The sequence below is a fragment of the Lycium barbarum genome, chromosome 1 (assembly GCF_019175385.1).
Source record: "Lycium barbarum isolate Lr01 chromosome 1, ASM1917538v2, whole genome shotgun sequence".
Taxonomy (NCBI): Eukaryota; Viridiplantae; Streptophyta; class Magnoliopsida; order Solanales; family Solanaceae; genus Lycium; species Lycium barbarum.
The window spans coordinates 144,774,677-144,799,229 of NC_083337.1; the positions used below are offsets into that span (position 1 = coordinate 144,774,677).

Sequence of the window (24,553 nt, forward strand, 5' to 3'; positions counted from 1 at the left end):
CCCAACCCAACATAACTCATTTTAAAGTGATCTCCAACTTAGCCCAATACTAGCCCAATTCTAGCCCATTTTTAAGATTTACTTAAATTTGGATTTATTGCTTGAGATTTTGTTTATTTGTTTAATATATACACGTTTCTTATAAGTTTGTGATTTGTTCAATATAAAGGGAAATAAAATATTTTTCTCGAAAAATATTTATCACGAAAATTGTTTTCTTAAAAAATATTTTCCACGAAAAATCCGTAAAAAATATTTTTTTAGGAAAATATTTTTCGCGAAAATGTATTTCTAGAAAATATTTTTATAGATCCTTCAAAAAAATTGGGTCAAGTTGGGCGGGTCATGACCCAGCCCATTTTTAGTTCATTTCAGCCCAACCCAATTCAGCCCAAATAACTTTTGGGTCAATGTTAGCCCAACCCATTTATTACCTCAGCCCATTTTTATTGGGTCAATTTCAACCCAACCCGCCCATTTGACACCCCTACTCCATATTATAAGCTAGCTTGGTGAGAAAACGTAATCACATGAAGGAAGGAATATCATAATATACAAAGAGAAACATTTCAATAACAATATCACATTTGAGATTACAGAAGCTGTAGCAACAGGGCAAGTACCTACCTAGAATCGTAATACCACATAGTACAGAGTAAAGTTATTGCATTTGTAAATGAAATTTCACATCTCTTAAATAGGAAATTAAACAAACCATGTCCTAAATATTGCATCATATATACTAGGACAAGACAAGCTCTTAGCTAGTTGTCCTGAAGATTGATCTTTTTCTTGACATTCTTGAAAGCAGAGTAGACAGTTTTCCCCATTTTTGCAACAGTCATGGCCTTCACCGACTTTTGCTCTTTCGGAAAAACACTTCCACTCTTGGGTTTGTGAGGAAATACTCCATTATTAATTTTCTCTGTCACTTCCTTTCCTTTATCAGCCATCTTCTCTCTTTCCCTATCTTTATGTGAAGCTATATATGTTTGTGAGAAGAGCTAGCTAGTTACTAGTTTTCTTTGTGATTATTTGGAGGAAATGTGAAGATTTTATAGACGGAGAGCTAAGGCTTTGTTTGTGGTTTCTCATGAAATTTCTGGGTGATCTAAAGGTAAGGTTGAAAGCAAATTCAAGCTCATTTCTTGCATGGTATAGTGTGCATGTGTGTGTGCGTGGGTGTGTTGTTTATGTGTATTTAGTCACGGTCAGTCATGTAAGAATATAAAGACTTATGTATATGTTTATTCGAGTTTAAAACTTTGAGTACTATGCATTATGTAAAAAATATTTACATAATCAAATCTCCGTAAAATTAGTTATTAGTAACAGTTTTCTCGATAAACAGCAACTGGTGACTGAATAAAAATGGTGACTATTCTACTACATCATGTTATCCTTATATTGTCAATATATATGACTTATCATTCTTTCTTTTTTGCAGTGTGTGTTAGTGTATACTATTAGGGACTACAACTTGAGTGAGTGTATCACTGTATGTGTCCGCGTGGTACGCGTGATAGAATGCGTAAAGGGAGAATGGAGCACATCAATTTAATTACTTGCCATACAAGGCTGAAATTAGCAAATACTATGAACCCAAAACAATGAAAAGCTACGTACAAATGCATGGGTCGTCATGGGATTAGGAAGTTTAAAGGAAACAATCAAGGGTCAATGATGCTAGCTAGTTGCATGCCCTTTAAATTATTTGTAGAGTTTCAGCAAGACTTTTATGTATATTCAAACTTACGACGCCAATTCCTTAATTAATCTAATTAGAATATATTCTATAACTACTCCTTATAATACTACTTTCAGTTATAAGCAATACAATAACACTTTCACTGATACTATTAGATTATAATCTAGCTTGGTACGTGAGAAAAAATAGTAATAACATGAAGAAAAGGAATATAACAATATTAAAAGAGAAACATTTCAATAGCAATATCACATTTGAGATTACAGAAGCTGTACCTTGAATGGGAACTTGATATGAATCCCATTCAAATTTTTGAGAACTTAAATGAAATCCTACTTGGGATTAATTGGAGCTTGTTCCAATTAAGTAGGTCCAGGGAGTTATATACTCTTCTGTTTGTTTACAGTTGGTTTGGATTAATGGAAAGGCAACCACTCTTGAAGTGGTTAAGTTTTTTTTTTTTTTTTTTTTAAACTGTATCAACAGGGCAAGTACCTACCTAGAATCCTAATATCACATAGTACAGAGTAAAGTTATTGCATTTGTAAATGAAATTTCACATCTCTTAAATAGGAAACAAACCACACAGCGTAACGTTATTGCATTTGTAAAAGAAATTTCACATCTCTTAAATAGGAAAAAAAACCATGTACACAGAGTAACGTTATTGCATTTGTAAAAGAAATTTCACATCTCTTACATAGGAAACAAACCATATCCTAAATATTGCATAATATATACTAGGAAAAGACAGACTCTTAGCTAGTTTTCCTAAGGATTGATTTTTTTATTGACATTCTTGAAAGCAGAATAGACAGTTTTCCCCATTTTTTCGACGGCCATAGCCTTCACTGGCTTCTGCTTTTTCGGAAATACACTTCCACTCTTGGGTTTGTGTGGAAATACTCCATTATTGGTTTTCTCTATCACTTCTTTTCCTTTTCCTTTATCAGCCATCTTCTCTCTCTCTCTCTCTCTATGTGAAGCTGTATATGTTTGTGAGGGAGCTAAGGCTTTGTTTGTGATTATATGGAAGAAATGTTTGTGAGGAAGCTAAGGCTTTGTTTGTGATTATATGGAAGAAATGTTTGTGAGGAAGCTAAGGCTTTGTTTGTGAGGGAGCTAGGTTACTTAGCTTGCTTGCTTTGTGATTATATGGAGGAAATGTGAAGATTTTATAGAGGGAGCTAAGGCTTTGTTTGTGATTTCTCATGAAATTTCTGGGTAATCTCACGTAAGGTTGAAAGGAAATTCAAGCTCATTTCTTGCATGGTTTATGCATGTGTGTGTGTGTTGGGGGTGGGGGGGGGGGGGGGAGATGTGTTGTTCATGTGTACTTCTGATGTTTATTTGGTTTCAGTCAGTTATTTAAGAATATAATAAAAAATTACAATATTTATTTGAATTTGAACATTGAATACTTTGTATTAAATGTGTGAAAAGTATTTATCCAATCAAATCACTCCTAAAGTAACTCTATATCACTGCATGTGTCCGCTTGATACGCGTGTTAAAATGTGTAAAGGGTGAGACTCATAGAGGAGCACATCAATTTACTTGCCATACAAGGCTCAAATTAAATACTACTAATGAACGCAAAACAATGAAAAGCTACGTACACGTGTCGCAATGGGATTAGGAAATTTAAAGGAAACAATTAAGGGTCCACGATACTAGCTAGCTAGATGCCCTTTAATTTTTGTAGAGTTTCCGGAAGACCCTTATGTATATTCAAACCTACACCAATTCCTTTAATCTAATTAGACTATGAATATAACTACTCCTCATAGTACTACTTACAGTTATAAACAATCATAGTTTAATATCAAAAGCTACTTTTATCTATATCATCAGCTACATACTTATTTTATCAATACCTTTTAGCACTTAATTACTCAGTCATATTGGTAAAAAAAAAAAAAAGAGTAAATTATAACACAAAAACAGAAATATAGTCTCCACATTTACACGCCACTCCCACGCAACAATGAGTTTAGGTTCTATATATTGATGATGTAAAATAATATTTACACAATTAGGTCATTTAATAGGTAATTAAAACTAAATCTCTTGATAAGTATTGATTCGAATTTTCTAACCAAAAAAATTACTCCCTTCGTCTCAAAAAAATTATTTTAGTTTGACTTGACATAGAGTTTAAGAAATAAATCTTGACTTTTAAAATGTGTGGTTTAAAACAAGTCTTAGATATTTGTGTGGCTTTAAATCATCTCATAAAATTAAATTATTTTCTAAATATAGAAGTTTGTCAATCTTCTTGGGATAAACTAATAAGAAAAGTAAGATAAATTTTTTGAGACGGAGTAGTTTTTATTATGTGTATAACCCAGTACTTATTATTTATTTCATTTGTTAATTAGTTTATAAAGAACCTCTATTCTTCATCATTTCTAGTTCCACATATATATACTATGACCTTTTGTACTAACAGAGCCTATTACTAAAAACAAACAACTTTATCCAAGCTTGTAGGACCACGTGATGAACGGCTGATGTTCTAAGATCATCTATGTAATGACATGTCGTGTTAAAGCAGAGAGAATACATTCCCTAATAAGGACATTAGTTATGCTTTCACATACGCTTATAATATATATATATTAGTTTCTGGATACGTTCATTGAACGTGTGTTCCATGCTAATTAATACATATAAATGGTATAAGTAATATTAAAATTACAATATAATCATTACTGATAAATTTGAAGGGAAAATGACTTTATTATTGTATACAAAGTGATTAGATATAATATGAAAAGTTGAATAAAAAAAATTTAGTTAGATAGGTATGATGTAGAAGGAGCTAACTTTTACGTTATTAGGAAACATTCTCTCTGAAAATATGAATTTTTTTTATTAGAAAGCTATTTGAGTCAAAATTTGTATTTTATTCAAATAGTTGAATTTGTTATAAGGTTAATTACAGCTGGTAGTAATTTGATATAGATAACAGAATTAAGACAAGCAATTTATTAGTTATTGATAAAGAATAGATAAATAAAGAGAAAAGAGCAAACTTATTCCAATTTTGATGAACAACAGTAGCGGAGTTCTTAATCCTCAAGAATGAATGAAAGCTTGATTATCAAAGAATAAAGGAGAAAATAAGCAAGAAATAATAATAAGAGTGTATTTTTTCAATCAGAATTGGATCCCTTCCTCTACAAAGGAAAATCCTATTTATAGGTATATGGTCCCATCTGGTGCTCTTCCCGTTGTGTGTTTGTAACGGCAATCATTAATTACTAAATTGATGATTGTCATTTAATTTCTTTGATTCTGGACATTAGTAACCGTTTGTCGTTACTGCATTAATTCCATTTAATGTGTAATAAAGAAGATTTCGTATGCAGTTTCCGTTGATGTTCTATCCGTTGATCCAGTCTGTTGCCTCTCTGTAAATGCCATGCTCGGCGTTACCATCTGATATTTATTCGTCATTGACACGTGTTGACTACAGGTAAGTCCACGTGTCAGGTACATTTTTACCCATACAGATAATCCCTCAATTTTTCGGGTTCATAGCAAAGATGTTCCCGAGAAATTGTCTTGCCGATTTTCATCAATCTTCTCTTGATTAGATACTTGATTCTCCTTCCCGTGGAATAGGAAAAGTTGTAACTGGCTGCAGATCGTGGCCCACTGATGTGATGAATACGTGCCATAATCACAGAAGTTGAAAGGACTTGCATTAAATGATGAAGTTAGACGTGGGCCACGTGGCCGTTGGCGTGACCTACATTTTCTCACCGTTTCCCAAGGTAATGATGGTGGTTTTACCTTTTCCACAAAAATTTAAATTTTACCTTCTCAGTATCTCAAATTTTCCGCTCCAAAACTTTCAGCCTTCAAATCCTTTTGCGTCTTTTCCTTCTTCGTCGATTTCTTTGGTTTCCTCAATTCCTATTCATGTCTTCTCCTTTATCTTCTCAAAATATTTCATCAGAAAAGACCATCATTGTTGACGCTCTTCCCCCTCATGTCGGCGCTAAAAATAACTACGAGCAGATTGCCTTCTAAGAAATTTATGGGTGACGCTATAGCTGCTGTTGCTAACAACAAACCTTCATCTTCATCAACTTCTGATGTTGGTGACGATGAAGCTGATATGGTTAATATACACCTGCCTTCCGTTGATAGTGTGATTCCGAAGAATCCTTCACATACTTCAAATCTAAAGATTACTCTTCCAAAAGGCGATAACCGTGATATTTCAGAGCTAGACGAGGAAAGAATGTTTTTAGTTTCTTCAATTATTTCTCAGGTTACTGAAGAATCTCTTGGTTCTGTCCAGGAAAGGTGTCACTGGACAAATCCCGTTCTCAATATCATAGTTCTGGTAAAGGATAGGCCTGCAACTGCTCATCTTCCCGATTTTTCAGCGGTGTATCTCTATCCCTTTATATTGGCTTTTCTTTGCCTCTTCCGCCGTTGATAGAAGAATTGTGCCGTCGCCTGAATATTTGTGTGGCACAAATTACACCTGGGGTCTGGCGACTGTTTCAATTACTCGAGCATGTTGCTCATCTGGCAGGAGTGAATATTACTCTTGACCATATTTTATATTTCAATTCAATTGGTTTTATCCGGGGCTCTATGATTATGTTTAGAGCTCAGGGATCTAGTAAATTGTTTGATAACCCCGAAGATGGGCAAGACCGGCATTGGTGTGACGAGTTCGTATTTATCTCCACTGCTCAGCTAGTGAACGGGGATGCTGATATCTTCCCGGAGAAATGGAACGTGAGAGGTAATATTATTTTTAATAAAAGAAATTTTTATTTCTTTAATTCTTCTCTTTAAACTTCTCCTTAGTTCGGCAGCTTTTAATCCTGAATTGGTTAAACCTTCAAATATAAAGGAGTTTACTGAAGCTGTGATTCGAGCTTCGGTGAATGTTCGTACATGGGGGGCGTATGCCATTTCTAAAGGTATTCGTACTCTTAAAGAGACGACACCGGATGGAGTTGCTACGAAAGGCATAGGTAAGGATATTTGAAGAAATATCTTACTTTGTAATGGCGAAAAAGTTTATCTTATATTCATTTTATTCTTCACAGGTCCTTCAAAAAGGGAGTAGTAAAGAAACGACTAACACTTCCGAGTGATGACGATTCGGCGTTGGAAAAAATAAGATCTCTCACTAGTAAGAGGTCTAATGCCGATTTTAAGGATCCCAAAGCTGTTGGCAAGTTTGACTTGAAGAAAAGAAAATTGAAGAAACAATTTCTTGCGGAGTCGTCAGATGCTGTTGCCGAGAGGACATGAGGTACACCTAGTAAATTTATTTGTAGAGTTTCAGCAAGACTTTTATGTATATTCAAACTTACGATGCCAATTCCTTAGTTAATCTAATTAGAATATATTCTATAACTACTCCTTATAATACTACTTTCAGTTATAAGCAATACAATAACACTTTCACTGATACTATTAGATTATAATCTAGCTTGGTACGTGAGAAAAAATAGTAATAACATGAAGAAAAGGAATATAACAATATTAAAAGAGAAACATTTCAATAACAATATCACATTTGAGATTACAGAAGCTGTACCTTGAATGGGAACTTGATATGAATCCCATTCAAATTTTTTGAGAACTTAAATGAAATCCCACTTGGGATTAAATGGAGCCTGTTCCAATTAAGGAGGTCCAGGGAGTTATATACTCTTCTGTTTGTTTACAGTTGGTTTGGATTAATGGAAAGGCAACCACTCTTGAAGTGGTTAAGTATTTTTTTTTTCCTTAAAAAAAAAAAAACTGTAGCAACAGGGCAAGTACCTATCTAGAATCCTAATATCACATAGTACAGAGTAAAGTTATTGCATTTGTAAATGAAATTTCACATCTCTTAAATAGGAAACAAACCACACAGCGTTATTGCATTTGTAAAAGAAATTTCACATCTATTACATAGGAAACAAACCATATCCTAAATATTGCATAATATATACTAGTAAAAGACAGACTCTTAGCTAGTTTTCCTAAGGATTGATCTTTTTATTGACATTCTTGAAAGCAGAATAGACAGTTTTCCCCATTTTTTCGACAGCCATAGCCTTCACTGGCTTCTGCTTTTTCGGAAATACACTTCCACTCTTGGGTTTGTCAGGAAATACTCCATTATTGGTTTTCTCTATCATTTCTTTTCCTTTTCCTTTATCAGCCATCTTCTCTCTCTCTATGTGAAGCTGTATATGTTTGTGAGGGAGCTAAGGCTTTGTTTGTGATTATATGGAAGAAATGTTTGTGAGGAAGCTAAGGCTTTGTTTGTGAGGGAGCTAGCTTACTTAGCTTGCTTGCCTTGTGATTATATGGAGGAAATGTGAAGATTTTACAGAAGGAGCTAAGGCTTTGTTTGTGATTTCTCATGAAATTTTTGGGTGATCTCACGTAAGGTTGAAAGGAAATTCAAGCTCATTTCTTGCATGGTCTGTGCATGTGTGTGTGTGTTGGGGGTTGGGGGGGGAGGGAGATGTGTTGTTCATGTGTACTTCTGATGTTTATTTGGTTTCAGTCAATTATTTAAGAATATAATCAAAGATTACAATATTTATTTGAATTTGAACATTGAGTACTTTGTATTAAATGTGTGAATAATATTTACGCAATCAAATCACTCGTAAAGTAACTCCATATCACTACATGTGTCCGCTTGATACGCGTGTTAAAATGTGTGAAGGGTGAGACTCGCACATCAATTTACTTACCATACAAGGCTCAAATTAGCTAATACTACTAATGAACGCGAAACAATGAAAAGCTACGTACACGTGTCGCAATGGGATTAGGAAATTTAAAGGAAACAATTAAGGGTCCACGATACTAGCTAGCTATATGTCCTTTAATTTTTGTAGAGTTTCCGCAAGACCCTTATGTATATTCAAACCTACACCAATTCCTTTAACCTAATGCCAAATCCATCGACAGATATCTGTTGTCGTCCACTTCTTTCACTTGAGCACCTAAAGTGATCCTTATTTCATTTAGACACTTCAAGTGGGTTATTTCTATTCCACTTAGACACTATTTATACCGTTATCGGAGTAAAACCAACACCAAAAGGGGCGTCACCTCATTGCATATTCAACCAGCCCAAAAGCCTCAATTTTTAATGGTCAAAACTCCACAAATTTACAAATTAGTGAATTTACAATTAACATGAGTTGGCATAATTTAATTGAGTTGACACAATTTAAATGAGCTGACACAATTTAATTGGCCACTTAATCCACGTAGGAGACGACTAGTGTTGGTTTTGCTCCGATAACGGTGCAAAAAGTGTCTAAGTGGAAAAGGAATGACCCACCTGAAGTGTCTAATCTAAATAGAACAAGGGCCACTTTAGATGCTCAAGTGGAAAACGTGGACGACCACAGCTGTTCGTCGTTTATGGGTTTGGCCTTAATCTAATTAGACTATATTCTATAACTACTCCTCATAGTACTACTTTCAGTTATAAGCAATCATAGTTTAATATCAAAAGCTACTTTTATCTGTATCATCAGCTACATACTTATTTTATCAATACCTTTTAGCACTTAATTACTCAGTCATATTGGTAAAAAAAAAAAGAGTAAATTATAACACAAAAACAGAAATATAGTATCCACATTTACACGCCACTTCCACGCAACAATGAGTTTAGGTTCTATATATTGATGATGTAAAACAATATTTACACAATTAGGTCATTTAATAGGTAATTAAAACTAAATCTCTTGATAAGTATTGATTCGGATTTTCTAACCAAAAACACTACTCCCTTCGTCTCAAAAAAATTGCTTTAGTTTGACTTGACATAGAGTTTAAGAAATAAAGAAAGACTTTTAAAATGTGTGGTTCAAAACAAGTCTTAGATATTTGTGTGGCTTTAAATCATCTCATAAAATTAAATTATTTTCTAAATATAGAAGTTTGTCAATCTTCTTGGACAAACTAATAAGGAAAGTAAGACAATTTTTTTGGGACAGAGGGAGTAGTTTTTATTATGTGTATAACCCAATACTTATTATTTATTTCATTTGTTAATTAGTTTATAAAGCACCTCTATTCTTCATCATTTCTAGTTCCACGTATATATACTATGACCTTTTGTACTAACAGAGCCTATTACTAAAAACAAACAACTCTATCCAAGCTTGTAGGACCACGTGATGAACGGCTGATGTTCTAAGATCATCTATGTAATGACATGTCGTCTTAAAGCAGAGAGAATACATTCCCTAATAAGGACATTAGTTATGCTTTCACATACGCTTATAATATATATTTGTTTCTGGATACGTCCATTGCAGTGTGTTCCATGCTAATTAATACATATAAATGGTATGAGTAACATTAAAATTACAATATAATCATTACTGATAAATTTGAAGGGAAAATGACTTTATTATTGTATACTAAGTGATTAGATATAATATGAAAAGTTGAATAAAAAAATTTAGTTAGATAGGTATGATGTATAAGGAGCTAACTTTTACGTTATTAGGAAACATTCTCTCTGAAAATATGAATTTTTTTTATTAGAAAGCTATTTGAGTCAAAATTTGTATTTTATTCAAATAGTTGAATTTGTTATAAGGTGAACTACAGTTGATAGTAATTTGATATAGATAACAAAATTAAGACAAGCAACTTATTAGTTATTGATAAAGAATAGATAAATAAAGAGAAAAGAGCAAACTTATTCCAATTTTGATGAACAATAGTAGCAGAGTTCTTAATCCTCAAGAATGGATAAAAGCTTGATTATCAAAGAATAAAGGAGAAAATAAGCAAGAAATAATAATAATAGTGTATTTTTTTCAGTCAGAATTGGATCCCATCCTCTACAAAGGAAAATCCTATTTATAGGTATATAGTCCTATCTGGTGTTCTTCCCGTTGTGTGTTTGTAACGGCAATCATTAATTGCTAAATTGATGATTGTCATTTAATTTCTTTGATTCTGGCTGTTAGTAACCGTTTTGTCGTTACTGCATTAATTCCATTTAATGTGTAATAAAGAAGATTTCGTATGCAGTTTCCGTTGATGTTCTAACGTTGATCCAGTCTGTTGCCTCTCTGTAAATGCCATGCTCGGCATTACCATATGATATTTATTCGTCATTGACACGTGTTGACTACAGGTAAGTCCACGTGTCAGGTACATTTTTACCCATGCATATAGTCCCTCAATTTTTCGGGTTCATAGCAAAGATGTTCTTGAGAAATTGTCTTGCCGATTTTCATCAATCTTCTTTTGATTAGATACTTGATTCTCCTTCCCGTGGAATAGGAAAAGTTGTAACTGGCTGCAGATCGTGGCCCACTGACGTGATGAATACGTGGCATAATCACAAAAGTTGAAAGGACTTGCATTAAATGATGAAGTCAGACGTGGGCCACGTGGCCGTTGGCGTGACCTACATTTTCTCACCGTTTCCCAAGGTAATGATGGTGGTTTTACCTTTTCCACAAAAAATTAAATTTTACCTTCTCAGTATCTCAAATTTTCCACTCCAAAACTTTCAGCCTTCAAATTCTTTTGCGTCTTTTCCTTCTTCGTCGATTTCTTTGATTTCCTCAATTCCTATTCATGTCTTCTCCTTTATCTTCTCAAAATATTTCATCAGAAAAGACCATCATTGTTGACGCTCTTCCCCCTCATGTCGGCGCTAAAAAAACTAAGAGCAGATTGCCTCCTACGAAATTTATGGGTGACGCTATAGCTGCTGCTGCTGACAACAAACCTTCATCTTCATCAACTTCTGATGTTGGTGACGATGAAGCTGATATGGTTAATATACACCTGCCTTCCGTTGATAGTGTGATTCCGAAGAATCCTTTACATACTTCAAATCTAAAGCTTACTCTTCCAAAAGGCGATGTTGACACCCAATTTTGGCCCTCTTTTTTCGTTTAATTAATTTCACTATGCTTCTCAGTCATGAAAATTCCCCAAAAATGAGTTTGGAATATTTTCACTAATTATTACGCTATTTTTTAAGATATTATTTCTCTAAAACTAAGAAAGACTTCTATCGTTTCTTAAAAAATTACCAAACATCATATTTTCATATTAGAAATTACTAAACATCATTCTTTACAATTAAATCACTTAAAAATAGCGTTGGTGATTCTATATGGCATTTTTCCTTTAATCCTATTTATTACTATATTAATCATCTTTTACTCTATTTTAAAACTAAATACGTATATTAAATTACTTGTATTGCAATTTATATAGGTATACATCTTGTGGGAAATATTTAGGATAAGGAAGCATATTTTAATTAATTTATTAGAGTAAAAAGGGGGTTAGAAATTAATTTATCTACCTAAAATATTGGGCCAAATCCTATTCCTATTCTACAAAATCCCCCTCCACCCGTTCAGCCCAAATCCCCTTCCTACCGCCCCAGCCCAACTTCCCCCGACCCGGGCCCAAATCCCCCTAAACTAAATCCCCCCAAGTCCCTACTCAGTCCCTCTTCCTCCTTCACCTAACAGCCCTAAATGATCCTCTCTCCTCTCCCCTCTCCCAACGACATCGCTGCCACCTCACTCCCCGTCACTTCCATCACTTCACCACCACCACAGCAACACCCCACGAAATCCGCTACCAACGCCCTCTTCTCCTTCCTCACACTCCATCTCCGAAGCTTGCAGGCCCATGTGCGATTTTCAGCCGATTTTATGGTGAGTCCCATCCCCATTTTCATCATCTTATCTCTTGAAAACATCTCCCAGAATTTCCTCCCCTTTTCTTTATTTTCGAACTTCAAATTCAAGTTTTAAAAACCCCTCAGTATTTTTCTATAAATACAGACCCTTGTGGGCTGTTTTGAATAAGGTTTTTTTGTTTAGGCTGATAACTCCCCTTTGAACAAGGCTTTTCATTGAGAGAACATCTCTTTCAAAGATTTCATACTCAGAAAAATCTTCTTTTAACTTTAAGTTTCTCTTTGGCGTCAAAATCTCTTTTCAAGTTCTCGGCTGAAACAACAAGCTTTCGAATGGATTCGGAGACTCGCCGACGACGACAATAGCCTCAGTTCGCTGTCACGGAGAAGGTAATCACATTCGTCCTATCTTCGTCTTTAATTTTATTAAAGTAGAAATGTAGTCGTCAAGTGTTTTCTCGTCGTTTGTTTGGTTTGGTTGGCTGGAATATGTGTTCTGCTCGTTTGTTATAAAATAGCGTGAAACGACTAATTTCGTCGAATATGTGTTTAACTCCCGTCGCCTAATTTTGTCGAATATGTGTTTAACTCCCGTCGCCCCATCGTTGCTCGACAAAAAGGTTATTTGTTTCTTTGCCTTAGTTCGGCTCTTTTTCGTAGCTCAGTTGGTTTGCGAGTTTGTGTGGATTAGTTTAGTTCTAATTTCTGTTGATATCAACAGAAATCCTTTTCCCTTTCCCCGCTTTATTTACTACTTTACTTGTTGCTTTTTCTCGCATATATGTATATATTTAGTTTGTAGTTTGGATTATCTGTGTATATGTGTTCATTTAGTTCATAGTAGTTCTTAGTTTGATTATCTGTTTATCGTTGGACTTGTATTTACCTAGTATGCTCATTATTAGCTAATGATAGTCTACTATAGATAATTGTCTTAATTAAGTATCGCTGCAGATTAGTCGTAATGAATTCTAAATTTTCTGTTAATGCTCAGATACTGTTCATGTCTTATTATTGATAAAACACTTTAAGTTTTGTACCAAATCAGGGTCCTTATACTATCAGTATGCATCCATGCTTATTTGGAATCTGAACATGGTTTGATTTTTCTTTCTTCTTGAGTTGGCTGCTGGTTGGCTCATTAGCATAACCAAAGGCTTGACGACACTTAACTTAAGCACCATGTACATGCTTGCAAAACCCATAGGGTACTTCAATCACTGTTTGCATCTACACTAGCTCGGGTTCGATTTGCCTAGGTGTTTTGTCTTGCAACAAAATATTTTCTTAGACTAAGATTGGTCGTCCCATGTGCTGTGATAACACCTTCTTTGGATAAGAAGTCTACCTTGTCGTTCATGATTGTCCTTGTGACATAAATCCCCAAACTTCCCTGAGCTGCTACTAGTTTGGCATTTGTTGTTTGCTGCTGTGTTGGTTAACTGCCTATTGTAGCTAGCTGTTACTATCATCTTGTGATGCTCAGTTTTAAAGAGGATGCTGGTCAAGAGCAGACATTACACTTGAGTTTGTCACTTCCTTTGAGCATAATCATTGTTGTATTTGGGCCACTGCGTTTTGTTGTTGTGCTTGGTTTGTCACTGCATTTCTTTTGCCACTGTTGCTGCATTTTGGCCATAAATAGTTGCCTATTTTCAAGGCAAATGTTATTGAATGTTTGTTGCACTGGAAGGACTTGTCTGGATGTTGTTATTCCATTATTTAGCCACTGCTGGATCAGCTGATTTGTCCCTCTATTTGGTTTCTAACTTTTATTTCTCTGAAGGATAGAACACTGTTTCAACTTAGAGATTGACAAGTCCTTCAGCTCAATCTGAATTATGCTTGTCTAATACATATGTATGAACCCCTGGGCAGATGCTTAAAACCATTAGTTACGTCAAGAATTGATTAGTCACGCTAGGTTATTGGCACTAGTTTGTTGTATGCTTTTCTTTACTAAAAATCTTGAAAAGAGGTGATTTAGGATAACATCTAAAGGACCCTAACAGTTCAACGTTCTATTGCTAAAATGAGACTGGTCTAGCATGCTATGTTTGTTGATATTGAATGAAAAGTCTGAACTTCGTCAACTTCTTTATTTTTGTATCACTGCTTGTTGGAATGGATTAGAGAATACTTGTCTGGTTTGCATCTTCTTTTAGAAAACATGGTTACAGAATGTATAAATTGGATTGAAAGCTGCCTTATGTCATATTTTGGATACAATGTTAGGGTTCTGTTTCTTCTGTCTCTTTCCGTGCTAACTAGTCAAAGTGATGTTGTCTATCTTGTTTGTTGTATACGCTTATGTGTTGAACACCTCTTTAGAGGGCATATTGGAGTACTTTACCATTGGAAATCTCTCTATAGATTAATCAAGTTTCTGGAAGTAGTTAGGCTTTGTTAGTTTAAGTTATTTATCATGACACATCGCATTCAACGATTAATTACTTCATTCCTATTTGTTAAAATTAGCTTACTGTTTTCATTCTTCAAGAGTATTAATTAAATAAAAATAGAAATGTACTTTTTTATGGAAGAGTACTCTCTGTTCACGCTGTAGAAGTCTCGCTTCGGCTGCTCCGATTTAATTACTAGTGCTATGCATAGTTATAGAATATATTGGCATGTGGCTGATCTTAATTACATCTCTTTAGCAATAATCTAACTGTTGAATCAATTGGGACCAGTAATGGTTTTAAACGGAAATAATATGTTTGGTCCTCGAGTTGTTTTGTTGCTGGTCATGAACACATTATAACAGAAGCATATTTCAAAGTATTGCAATGTGATGTTAGGAGTGGAATATTACTCCTTTTAGAATTAATACTTGTATTGTCTTGATAATTACCTTCGTTTTAACATGACTTCATCTCTAGCCATGAATATTAGTATCTTTATATTTTACTATTGCATACTTATTCTTCCTTTTGTCTCTTCTATTTACATGTACACTTGGGAGCATTTGGAGTTATGGCAACTCCGGATTTTGCCCAGAATTAGAAGAAATCAGTAGCAGCTGTGTTTATGCTTATGTCCAGCAGTCCCACCTCATTCGTGTCTCGAGTCTATGCCCTCCCTCCTCTCTTCACACATTTGTATCTTATGTACTTACTTGTGTTATATGTTTTTTACACCCTCCGACTAACGTTCTTTTATGGATTTATGTTTTGTAGTGTACTTGTTCCGAGTGTGGACTCGTTAAAGTAATTAAGTAGAATAGTGTGTTCAACTGCTTGTCTCCCCTCACCCTTTAGGTATCAAATTCGGTATAATCACTTGACATGGGAGCACTGAAATAATGACATCCTTTTCTTTTTTTTTTTAAAAGGGGGGAGGGTAGCTTTTTAGCTGTTGCTAACAACGTTTTCCAGGTACTTCAATACAGATTTTGCAAAGCTAAGATGCTGATTTTTTTACTGAAAACGCAGGGCTTAAACGAAAAAAAAAAAGGGGGTCTAATAGCTAGATATCGGATAAAACAGCGTCTAAAAAAGCGGATTGGGGCCTCTGGACCGCGGCACATTTGGTGTTTTTGGGTCTCAACTGACCAGGCCCCCGAAAAATTTCGAAAAGGGTATCTGTCCAATTGATGCTTCAGAAATACAAACAAATCCTTCTTTTAAACAATTGATTTTCATAAGCTCAAACATTTTCAGAATTTATTTCTTCTACTACTAACATGAGCAGGCCCTATTACTAAAGTTCAATACAAGAACTCCATATTATGGTCCAAGTATAGTGATCCAATCTATTTTACGAGAGCTATAAGGTAAATATTCCATTTTATATACACACATACAAATATATATTATCTTATTTTCGGTAATTCCCTTAATCATCTTTTTCATCATGTGTATGCATATATATTATTTCCATATCACAAAAATAGTTTTTTTTTTTGAACCATTTTATACCATTTTTCATAGGATATAAATATCTCACATATACATTATTTTTTTCTAAAAAATATGCATTCCTAATCCTCCCATTTTATACTATTGTATACAACATGAATAGATATGTATATGTTTACATCTCATGTATATTAACTACTGCCTCTACAATAAACATACCCATGTACCATTTTCATATGCATATATATCACATATACTATCTAATTCTTTTATATATCATATATATACATTATTTTCTTATAAAAATATACCTCTCCTTATTCTATGCTATATATACTATTCTCATATGAGATAAATGTCATACATATTTTCCTCATGCATACATTAGCATTAATTATTTCCTTTATATATAAGCATTTACTCACAGTTACAATTACGTTAAAAACCTCTTTTTTATACAAATAGTTTTGAGAGAGTAGTTTTCTTTTCCACAATTCTTTAAATAGGTGATAATAAATAATTAAATAATCCCCCTTTAGTGTTAATTAAACTATGTTTAAAGACTGTCTTCGGATAGACTCTGAGAGATGCTTAATACCTTCCCCTCGGAGTAAATAAAACCCTTATCTGGAATCTCACAGGTTTCAAAGACTAAAAACTGGAGTTTAGTTTTTTACAAATGGTTCCTAATATTTTCTAAAATTAGGTAGCGACTCTGAAAATTTTCAAAAAACCAAAGGAAACATAGTCATAAGTTGTGAACTAGTTTTAACCCGTTAAAAATAGGGCATGACAGGCGATAACCGTGATATTTCAGAGCTAGACGAGGAAAGAATGTTTTTAGTTTCTTCAATTATTTCTCAGGTTACTGAAGAATCTCTTGGTTCTGTCCAGGAAAGGTGTCACTGGACAAATTCCGATCTCAATATCATAGTTCTGGTAAAGGATGGGCCTGCAACTGCTCATCTTCCATTTTTCGGCGGTGTATCTCTATCCCTTTATATTGGCTTTTCTTTGCCTCTTCCGCCGTTGATAGAAGAATTGTGCCGTCGCCTGAATATTTGTGTGGCACAAATTACACCTGGGGTCTGGCGACTGCTTCAATTACTCGAGCATGTTGCTCATCTGGCAGGAGTGAATATTACTCTTGACCATATTTTATATTTCAATTCAATTCGTTTTATCCGGGGCTCTATGATTATGTTTAAAGCTCGGGGATCTAGTAAATTGTTTGATCACCTCGAAGATGGGCAAGACCGGCATTGGTGTGACGAGTTCGTATTTATCTCCACTGCTCAACTGGTGAACGGGGATGCTGATATCTTCCCGGAGAAATGGAACGTGAGAGGTAATATTATTTTTAATAAAAGAATTTTTTATTTGTTTAATTCTTCTCTTTAAACTTCTCCTTAGTTCGGCAGCTTTTAATCCTGGATTGGTTAAACCTTCAAATATAAAGGAGTTTACTGAAGCTGTGATTCGAGCTTCGGTGAATGTTCGTACATGGGGGGCGTATGCCATTTCTAAAGGTATTCGTACTCTTAAAGAGACGACACCGGATGGAGTTGCTACGAAAGGCAGAGGTAAGGATATTTGAAGAAATACCTTACTTTGTAATGGCAAAAAAGTTTATCTTATATTCATTTTATTCTTCACAGGTCCTTCAAAAAAGAGAGTAGTAAAGAAACGACTAACACTTTCGAGTGATGACGATTCGACGTTGGAAAAAATAAGATCTCTCACTAGTAAGAGGTCTAATGCCGATTTTAAGGATCCCAAAGCTGTTGGCAAGCCTGCTGCTATGAACGCCGTACTTGCTCAGGAAGTGAAAATTTTCAAGGCAGAACGCAACTCTTCTGTTGCGAAGTTAGACAGGGCCAAAGGTGAGATAGTAGAGCTTCGAGCTGAAGAAAGGAATTTTCAGAAATGAATTGATGAGCTCGAAAAAAGAAAAAGCCGAAGCTTTTCGCATAGCAAAACAAGAAGAGTTGGTTATCAGTGATTTGAAGCAAAAATTAGTGGAATCGAATCAGCTTCAAATTGATCTTCAAAACAAATTGTGGGTTCAAAGTGCCAAATTCAGCAAACTTGAATCTAATTTTCATGCTTTGGAATTGAAAAATATCAAAGATTCTGGAGAGCTTGCACAGGCTTTGATTGATCTACATCAAAGTAAACATGATATCCATGCTCTTCGGAAAGAGTTGGCAGATAAAGATCGGGAGCTCAATAAGAAAAGTATTGCCTTGGCGGGGAATCATAAAAAATTCTCAGAGTTTATGGGTCATTCCAAAAAATTGTGTGATCACTCAAATCAACTTCTGGAACGGAAAGATATGTACAAGCGACAGATCGAAAGTATGGAGAAAGATTTTGAGGATGAAAAACAAAAGATTCTTAGTTGGGTTGTTATCAAAGTTCGTCATGATTTTTTGAAAACTTTCAACCCTACACCTTTTGATAATGTTCAAGCTCTCACCGTTGTTGAGCAGAACATGAAAGAAACCAAAGAAATCCTTGGATATGATGAGGATGAATCTATGGCTAAAGAAGAAATGAGTGAAGAGGAAGATGATGTTAGTACCTCAGGTGAGGTGGACCTTGTATCCGGAGACGCATCAATTCTTGCGTATGAAGGTACCGTAATCGGAGAAGATCCAAAGGTCGGGGATGTTTCCGGGAGCACTCCTGTGCATATTGCCAAAGATACCCTTTCTGAGGGTACCGTAATCGGAGAAGATCCAAATGTCGGGGATGTTCCCGGTAGCACTCCTGTGCAAATTGCCAAAGATACTCTTCTCCCATTTTTTTCGACAGTTTCTTCTTCTCATGTTTGAATGCTTCGTACTTCGTGTCCTTCTCTTGTAAGGCTTTTGTTTTTCTGAATAAAATTTCTTTTATTCATGTTTTTCCTTTGTTATAAACAATCTCTTGGAAGTTTTCTTTAATTAAAATCTTCGCGGGTGATCAAATCTGATTAAGATTTTAACATCAGAATCCTTATAAGTAGACTTTAATTTTAACTTTTGGGAAGTTTGACTTATTGGATAAAAAAAATCGTATGTCAAATTCCATTGTTATTAACTAATGGAATCGGATACTTCCGACATTATGAATGTATTATTAATATGTATGATCGGAATCATGAATATAATCAATTGAAAAGAGCAATATGATCGGAGTCATGAATATAATCAATTGAAAATAGTGATATGATCGGAATCATGAATATAATCAATTGAAAATAGTAATATGATCGGAATCATGAATATACCATACAAACTTACTGTAACGACCCATTTGGTCCTTATAGTTATTTAGGCGTTTTCGCCCGTTCCCGAGCATTGATTAGCTCGCTTTTGACTTGACGGACCGTTGATACGCTTCCTGGGGTGCCTAGATCGAATTCGGGCAACTTTGGTGAAAATTTCGAGATCACGAGCAACGAGCGCGTTTGAAACATAATTTTGTGTGGGTCTATGCATTTGGTTTGTGAGCAGATGGCCTCGGGAATAACTCGGAATTTCGATTGAAGACTTAGAAAATTCGGAGATTTCTGGTGCCCGCAATGGCGGCACCAGAGCCGCCCCAGTGGCACCGCTGGGGCAGCCATGTGTAATGTTAGCTCTACTACTGTGGCGGCAACCCAGTCGTCATAGCGGCGCTGCCGCAGCGGCATGTCTACCACCGTGACGGTGACAGGCAGTTAATTTTCATTAAATGTGTCTTAAATAAGTCCTAGACCCTCATTATTTCTCATCTCGATATTGGAGCTTGGTAAAACTGTTCTTGGTGATAATTTGTAGAAATTCTTGGAGGTAAAACTTGCTTGATCCTTTACTGTTCCTTAATCACAATCATTTTAGATTTTCCCCTTCCCTGTAACAATCCCTTAGAGATGGAATTTGAGAGAGGGTTTTGGAAGAACATTTTCCTATATTATTATTGATAAATTGATGGCGGTTAGCTAAAACTTGATGAATCTAACCTTATTAATCACCTATCTTCCACTTTTAACGTTGAATTTCGGATTTGGAGATTTAGGGTTTATACCCAATTTGGGGGTCTTTCCTTGAAATCAAATTTAGGTCAATCCTTGAGTTAAATCAACAATTAATGGTTGGGTTATGATCACCTAGTTTGCCCCCAAATTTTTCGTTTTGCCCTTTTGGGCCCGTTTCCCCAAATTCTAGGGTTACAGTTGACCTAATTGATATCATAGCAATATTAGTATCATTCTTTATGATTTTTAATATAGAATTCGATTATTCTTAGACTACTTTGGTTCTGAGCTTCAGAGGAAGGGCAAGGCAAAACAGTGACTTGTTAGTGTTGCGGTTCGGCAGTCCAGGTAGGTTATGGTTTACCTTTGGTGAGACTCCGTATAGTGAATCGAATATTTAGAATATAATATCAGAGACAACATGTGAACCTTCGGGTATGAAGCTGGGATGGCTATTGCCTTATGTTTGGCTCTGATGTGTATTGGGACTAGCCACCCCGTTATGTGTGCTTGATTGTTTAATTGTGTTGGTTTGATGCCATGTGTAGTTGGTAGACATCGAGTTCTATTTTGTCGTCTTAATTTGGATAGAATTGACATACCCGTTGTTGGTATTTGTACTCGATATATATTGGCGTACCCACTGTTTGTGCTCGAGTTATTGATTTATGTTGGCGTACCTACTGATGGTACTTGACTTGATATATATTGGCATACTCACTGTTAGTATTGTGATGTGATATGTTGTTGGCATACCTCGTTGTGGTACTTGTGATATTGAACTTGATTGTTGATGATTGACATATGCATTGCACGCATCCTCTCATATTCATGCATGGCCGATACCCGGTGATGATCCGGTATCGTTGATTGAGTGAATCAGATATTTGATAAACTCTTTTACTTGAGTGATTGTGAAAAGGCCGATGTCCAAAGATCCATTCCGGAATCGTTAATTATATGAAACTGATATTTGATGAACTCTTTTACTTGAGTGATTGTGAGAAGGCCGATGTCCGAGGTTCAATTCCGGAATCGTTGATTTGTGTGAAAATGATATTTGACAGACTCTTTTATTTGAGTGACTGTGATGAGGCCGATGTCCGATGCGCTATTTCGGGCATTGTTTTTGCATGGCCGATTCCGATGTTATCCCAGAATTGTTGTTAGTGCATGGAATCTGTGGGTCCCCTAGGGTGGTGCCGATGAGACTCCCATTGTGAGCAATTAGCCAAGGTCCTATCTGTCTGTTGGGCAAAGATCCGGGACGGGTGGCACTTAGACTTCACGAGTCACGTTGGGTTGTGCTACCGAGACGTCGATATTTTCGTCCAGAGTACATGTGTACACCTCATTTGCATGGCATAACATCACATTCATATCATTAATGCACTGCATTGCATCATGACTTGATTGAGATGTTGATGATTAGATTCTGATGATTGGACTGTGATGATTGAATTTTGATGATTTGATTGTGATGATTGGATTGGATTGGATGTACTGATACTTGAAATATTCAAGTTTAGATGCTTTACATAGGTGATGATGGATACTCGGTTGTGCTTGGTTAGTTTATTTGCTTATCTACTTTATTTTTTGAATTGTGTTAACTATGCTCAGTCGGCCGATGATGCCTACCAGTACTGTTGTTTGTACTGACCTGCACTTGCTGCATTCTTTTATGAATGCATAGTACCAGGTCGGATCTATTTCTCTGACCCATGGCTGATCAACTCTTCAGCTTCCACTCGAGTTTCCATGGTGAGCATGGCGTCCGCTGACCTTGAAGACTTTCCTATTCCATGTCTTACTTTTATTCCAGAAACATAGATATTATGTATTAGTACTTCCAGATTGTATTATTCTCCCTAGATGCTCTTGTATTATTCAGACTAGGCCCTGGGGGTATTTACTGTCTTCCGCACTTTTTACTACTATCTATTTATATATATCGTGAGATTACGTACATGTTATTTTCGCCACTTAATTTTCTTCAATATTACGTATTGGTTCTTTGATAGGATGAGGGTTCGCTTACGGAGGTGGGAAGGTAAGTTCCCTACGGCCTAGGTTAAATGGGTCGTGACAAGTTGGTATCAGATCCCTAGGTTACCCAGTCTTTAATACAAGAGCATGTCTAGTAGAGTCTCGTGGATCGGTACGATGAACTCTGTACTTATCTGCGGGAGGCTATAGGACATTTAGGAAATCTCACTTTCTTTCTTTTCGTCATGCTACTATATTCAAATTGGTATCTGGAAAGATCAAATTGGTATCTGACTCTTATCTCTTCTCTCACAGATGGTGATGACTCGAGCTACTATGGCCCGAGGTTAGGTGCTAGAGCCCACTGCTATGGCTGGCACCCGAGGACTAGTGACAGCCAGAGGGCGCGGCAAAGCAAGAGGACATGGGGCTGCCCAGCCAGGGGTAGAGCTCCGACGGTGGGCCATCGAAGAGAGAGGTCACCATCTCCCGAGCTCGATTGTTAGCCCAGTAAAGACCAGGCCGCAGAGGATGGCGTGGCCTCAGCACAGACACAGCCTGAGGTCACTTCTGATCAGGCCATGCATGATACTATGGCCAGAGCATTGCTTCACCTTGATACCCAGCAGGCGGCCGCCGGTGTTACTACTCTCGGCGAGGGTTCACAGACTAGGGTTGGGGCGCAGACCCCTGAGCAGGGACTTACATGGGTGACACATTGTTACACCTCAAAAAAAAAAATTGAGTCCATGAAATAATTCTGCGGATGAACAGTAACTCGGCGAACAGTAGACGCGGATGAACAGTACTCGGTGAACAGTAAAAATCTGGAAAGTAAAAACCGAAAAATCTGATTTTTTTTCTTCATTTTTACCTCTCTCTCTCACCCTAAACTCTCTCTAAACCCTCCCAAACCCTCCTAAAATCTCTCTAAAATTTTCAAGTTGAAGTCCTCCAAATCAAACCAAGATTTCATCTTAGGAATTGGAAACTAGTTAAGAAAGGATTATAGTATTTGGTGCTTGATGTGTGGCTGATTATTGAAGCTTGGAGCTAGGATTTTAGTTGAGTATTCTGGGCAATAAGGTATGTAATATACTCTATTCTTGTTAATTAAGTTATTCATGGGAGAATTCCCTAGTTTAAAGTGAAGGGAATTATGTTATGAAGTCATAGATTAGTTGGTTGATATGATTGCCTTGAGGGTTGTTTTTTTATTGGAACTTTGAGAGATTTCTAGGTGATTATATTGCTATATGAGGTTGTTGATATTGTTGTTGATGTTGTTCTTGAATTTGGAAGAATAAAGTGTATAAAGATATTGTATACAAAGCGTATACCGGGCTGTTTTGTGCCGATACTTGGGGCTGTTTTATGTAATTTTCGTGGCTGCTTTATGACAATATTTTGGAGCTGTTTTATGTAATTTTCGTGGTTATTTTGTGACTATATTTTGGAGTTGTTTGGTATAATATTTGTGGTTGTTTTGCGATGATATTTTGGGGACTGTTTTATGGTCGTTATAGATTGTTTTGAGGGCTGGAATATCGGAGGATTGGCTGTAGTTGTTGTTGTTATATTATGAATATACGGAAATAAAGAAGTGTATACAAGCATTGGCATCCGAATGTATATTGGGCTGTTTTGGGAGTAATTTAAGAATGAATTTAAGTCTAGTTTGATATGAAATTGTTGGTATTGTTGTTGTTGGTATTTTGATTGACGTTTGGCTAAGTTGGAATTTCGAGGATTGTTAAGTTTACAGGGGAAATGCTGCCCAATTTTCTCTAGAATTTACGACGCGTTCTTATAGTCGATTAACTAATGTTAATACAAATTCTCCCGTGAAGGTAACGACGTGACATTGAGGGAGAGCAAGTGAACAATAACATAGCTAAACGACAAAGGTATGTGAGGCTAGTCCTTTATTTCTAATGGCATGAATCCTATAGCATAAGTTCTTTTCCTCTTCATGAGTTCCTATTTTCCGGAAAGCTAGAAGCCTAAGTCCATAAATGTCTATATAAGATAAGAGATAAGAGATATGATACGATGATGCTATTTATTTCTTACACCCACCTTATGTACTAATTCCTTCAAGGTGAGGCAGAATGTCAATAATTGCTCCATAATGAAATCGGGGGATCACGACCTTACGCCACCCCGACAGAGTATAGTTGATCTTGAGTCTTATGCATGTACTATGATAAGCATATTATGATAAGCATATTATTACAAATATTTTTGATGAGCATGTCATGATCATATTACACCGCGCCTAGTTGGCCGGGGCAGTCACCGCC

At 35.8% G+C, this 24,553-nt stretch overlaps 1 protein-coding gene across 3 annotated transcripts; it reads left to right on the plus strand.

The window, feature by feature from the left end:
• Positions 1-12,212: 12,212 nt before the first annotated feature.
• Positions 12,213-19,209, plus strand: LOC132641680 (uncharacterized). Of its 3 annotated transcripts, none has more exons than XM_060358748.1 (4): positions 12,213-12,414; positions 12,705-17,606; positions 17,672-17,841; positions 17,917-19,209. In XM_060358748.1, the coding sequence occupies exon 4, from the start codon at positions 18,193-18,195 to the stop codon at positions 19,093-19,095; it is 903 nt and encodes a 300-aa protein (XP_060214731.1). In that variant the 5' UTR covers positions 12,213-12,414; positions 12,705-17,606; positions 17,672-17,841; positions 17,917-18,192; the 3' UTR covers positions 19,096-19,209. The 3 variants fall into 2 exon arrangements, with proteins under 3 accessions (XP_060214740.1, XP_060214731.1, XP_060214750.1); XM_060358757.1 differs by having other exon boundaries at positions 12,674-17,606.
• The last annotated feature ends 5,344 nt before the right edge of the window (positions 19,210-24,553 follow it).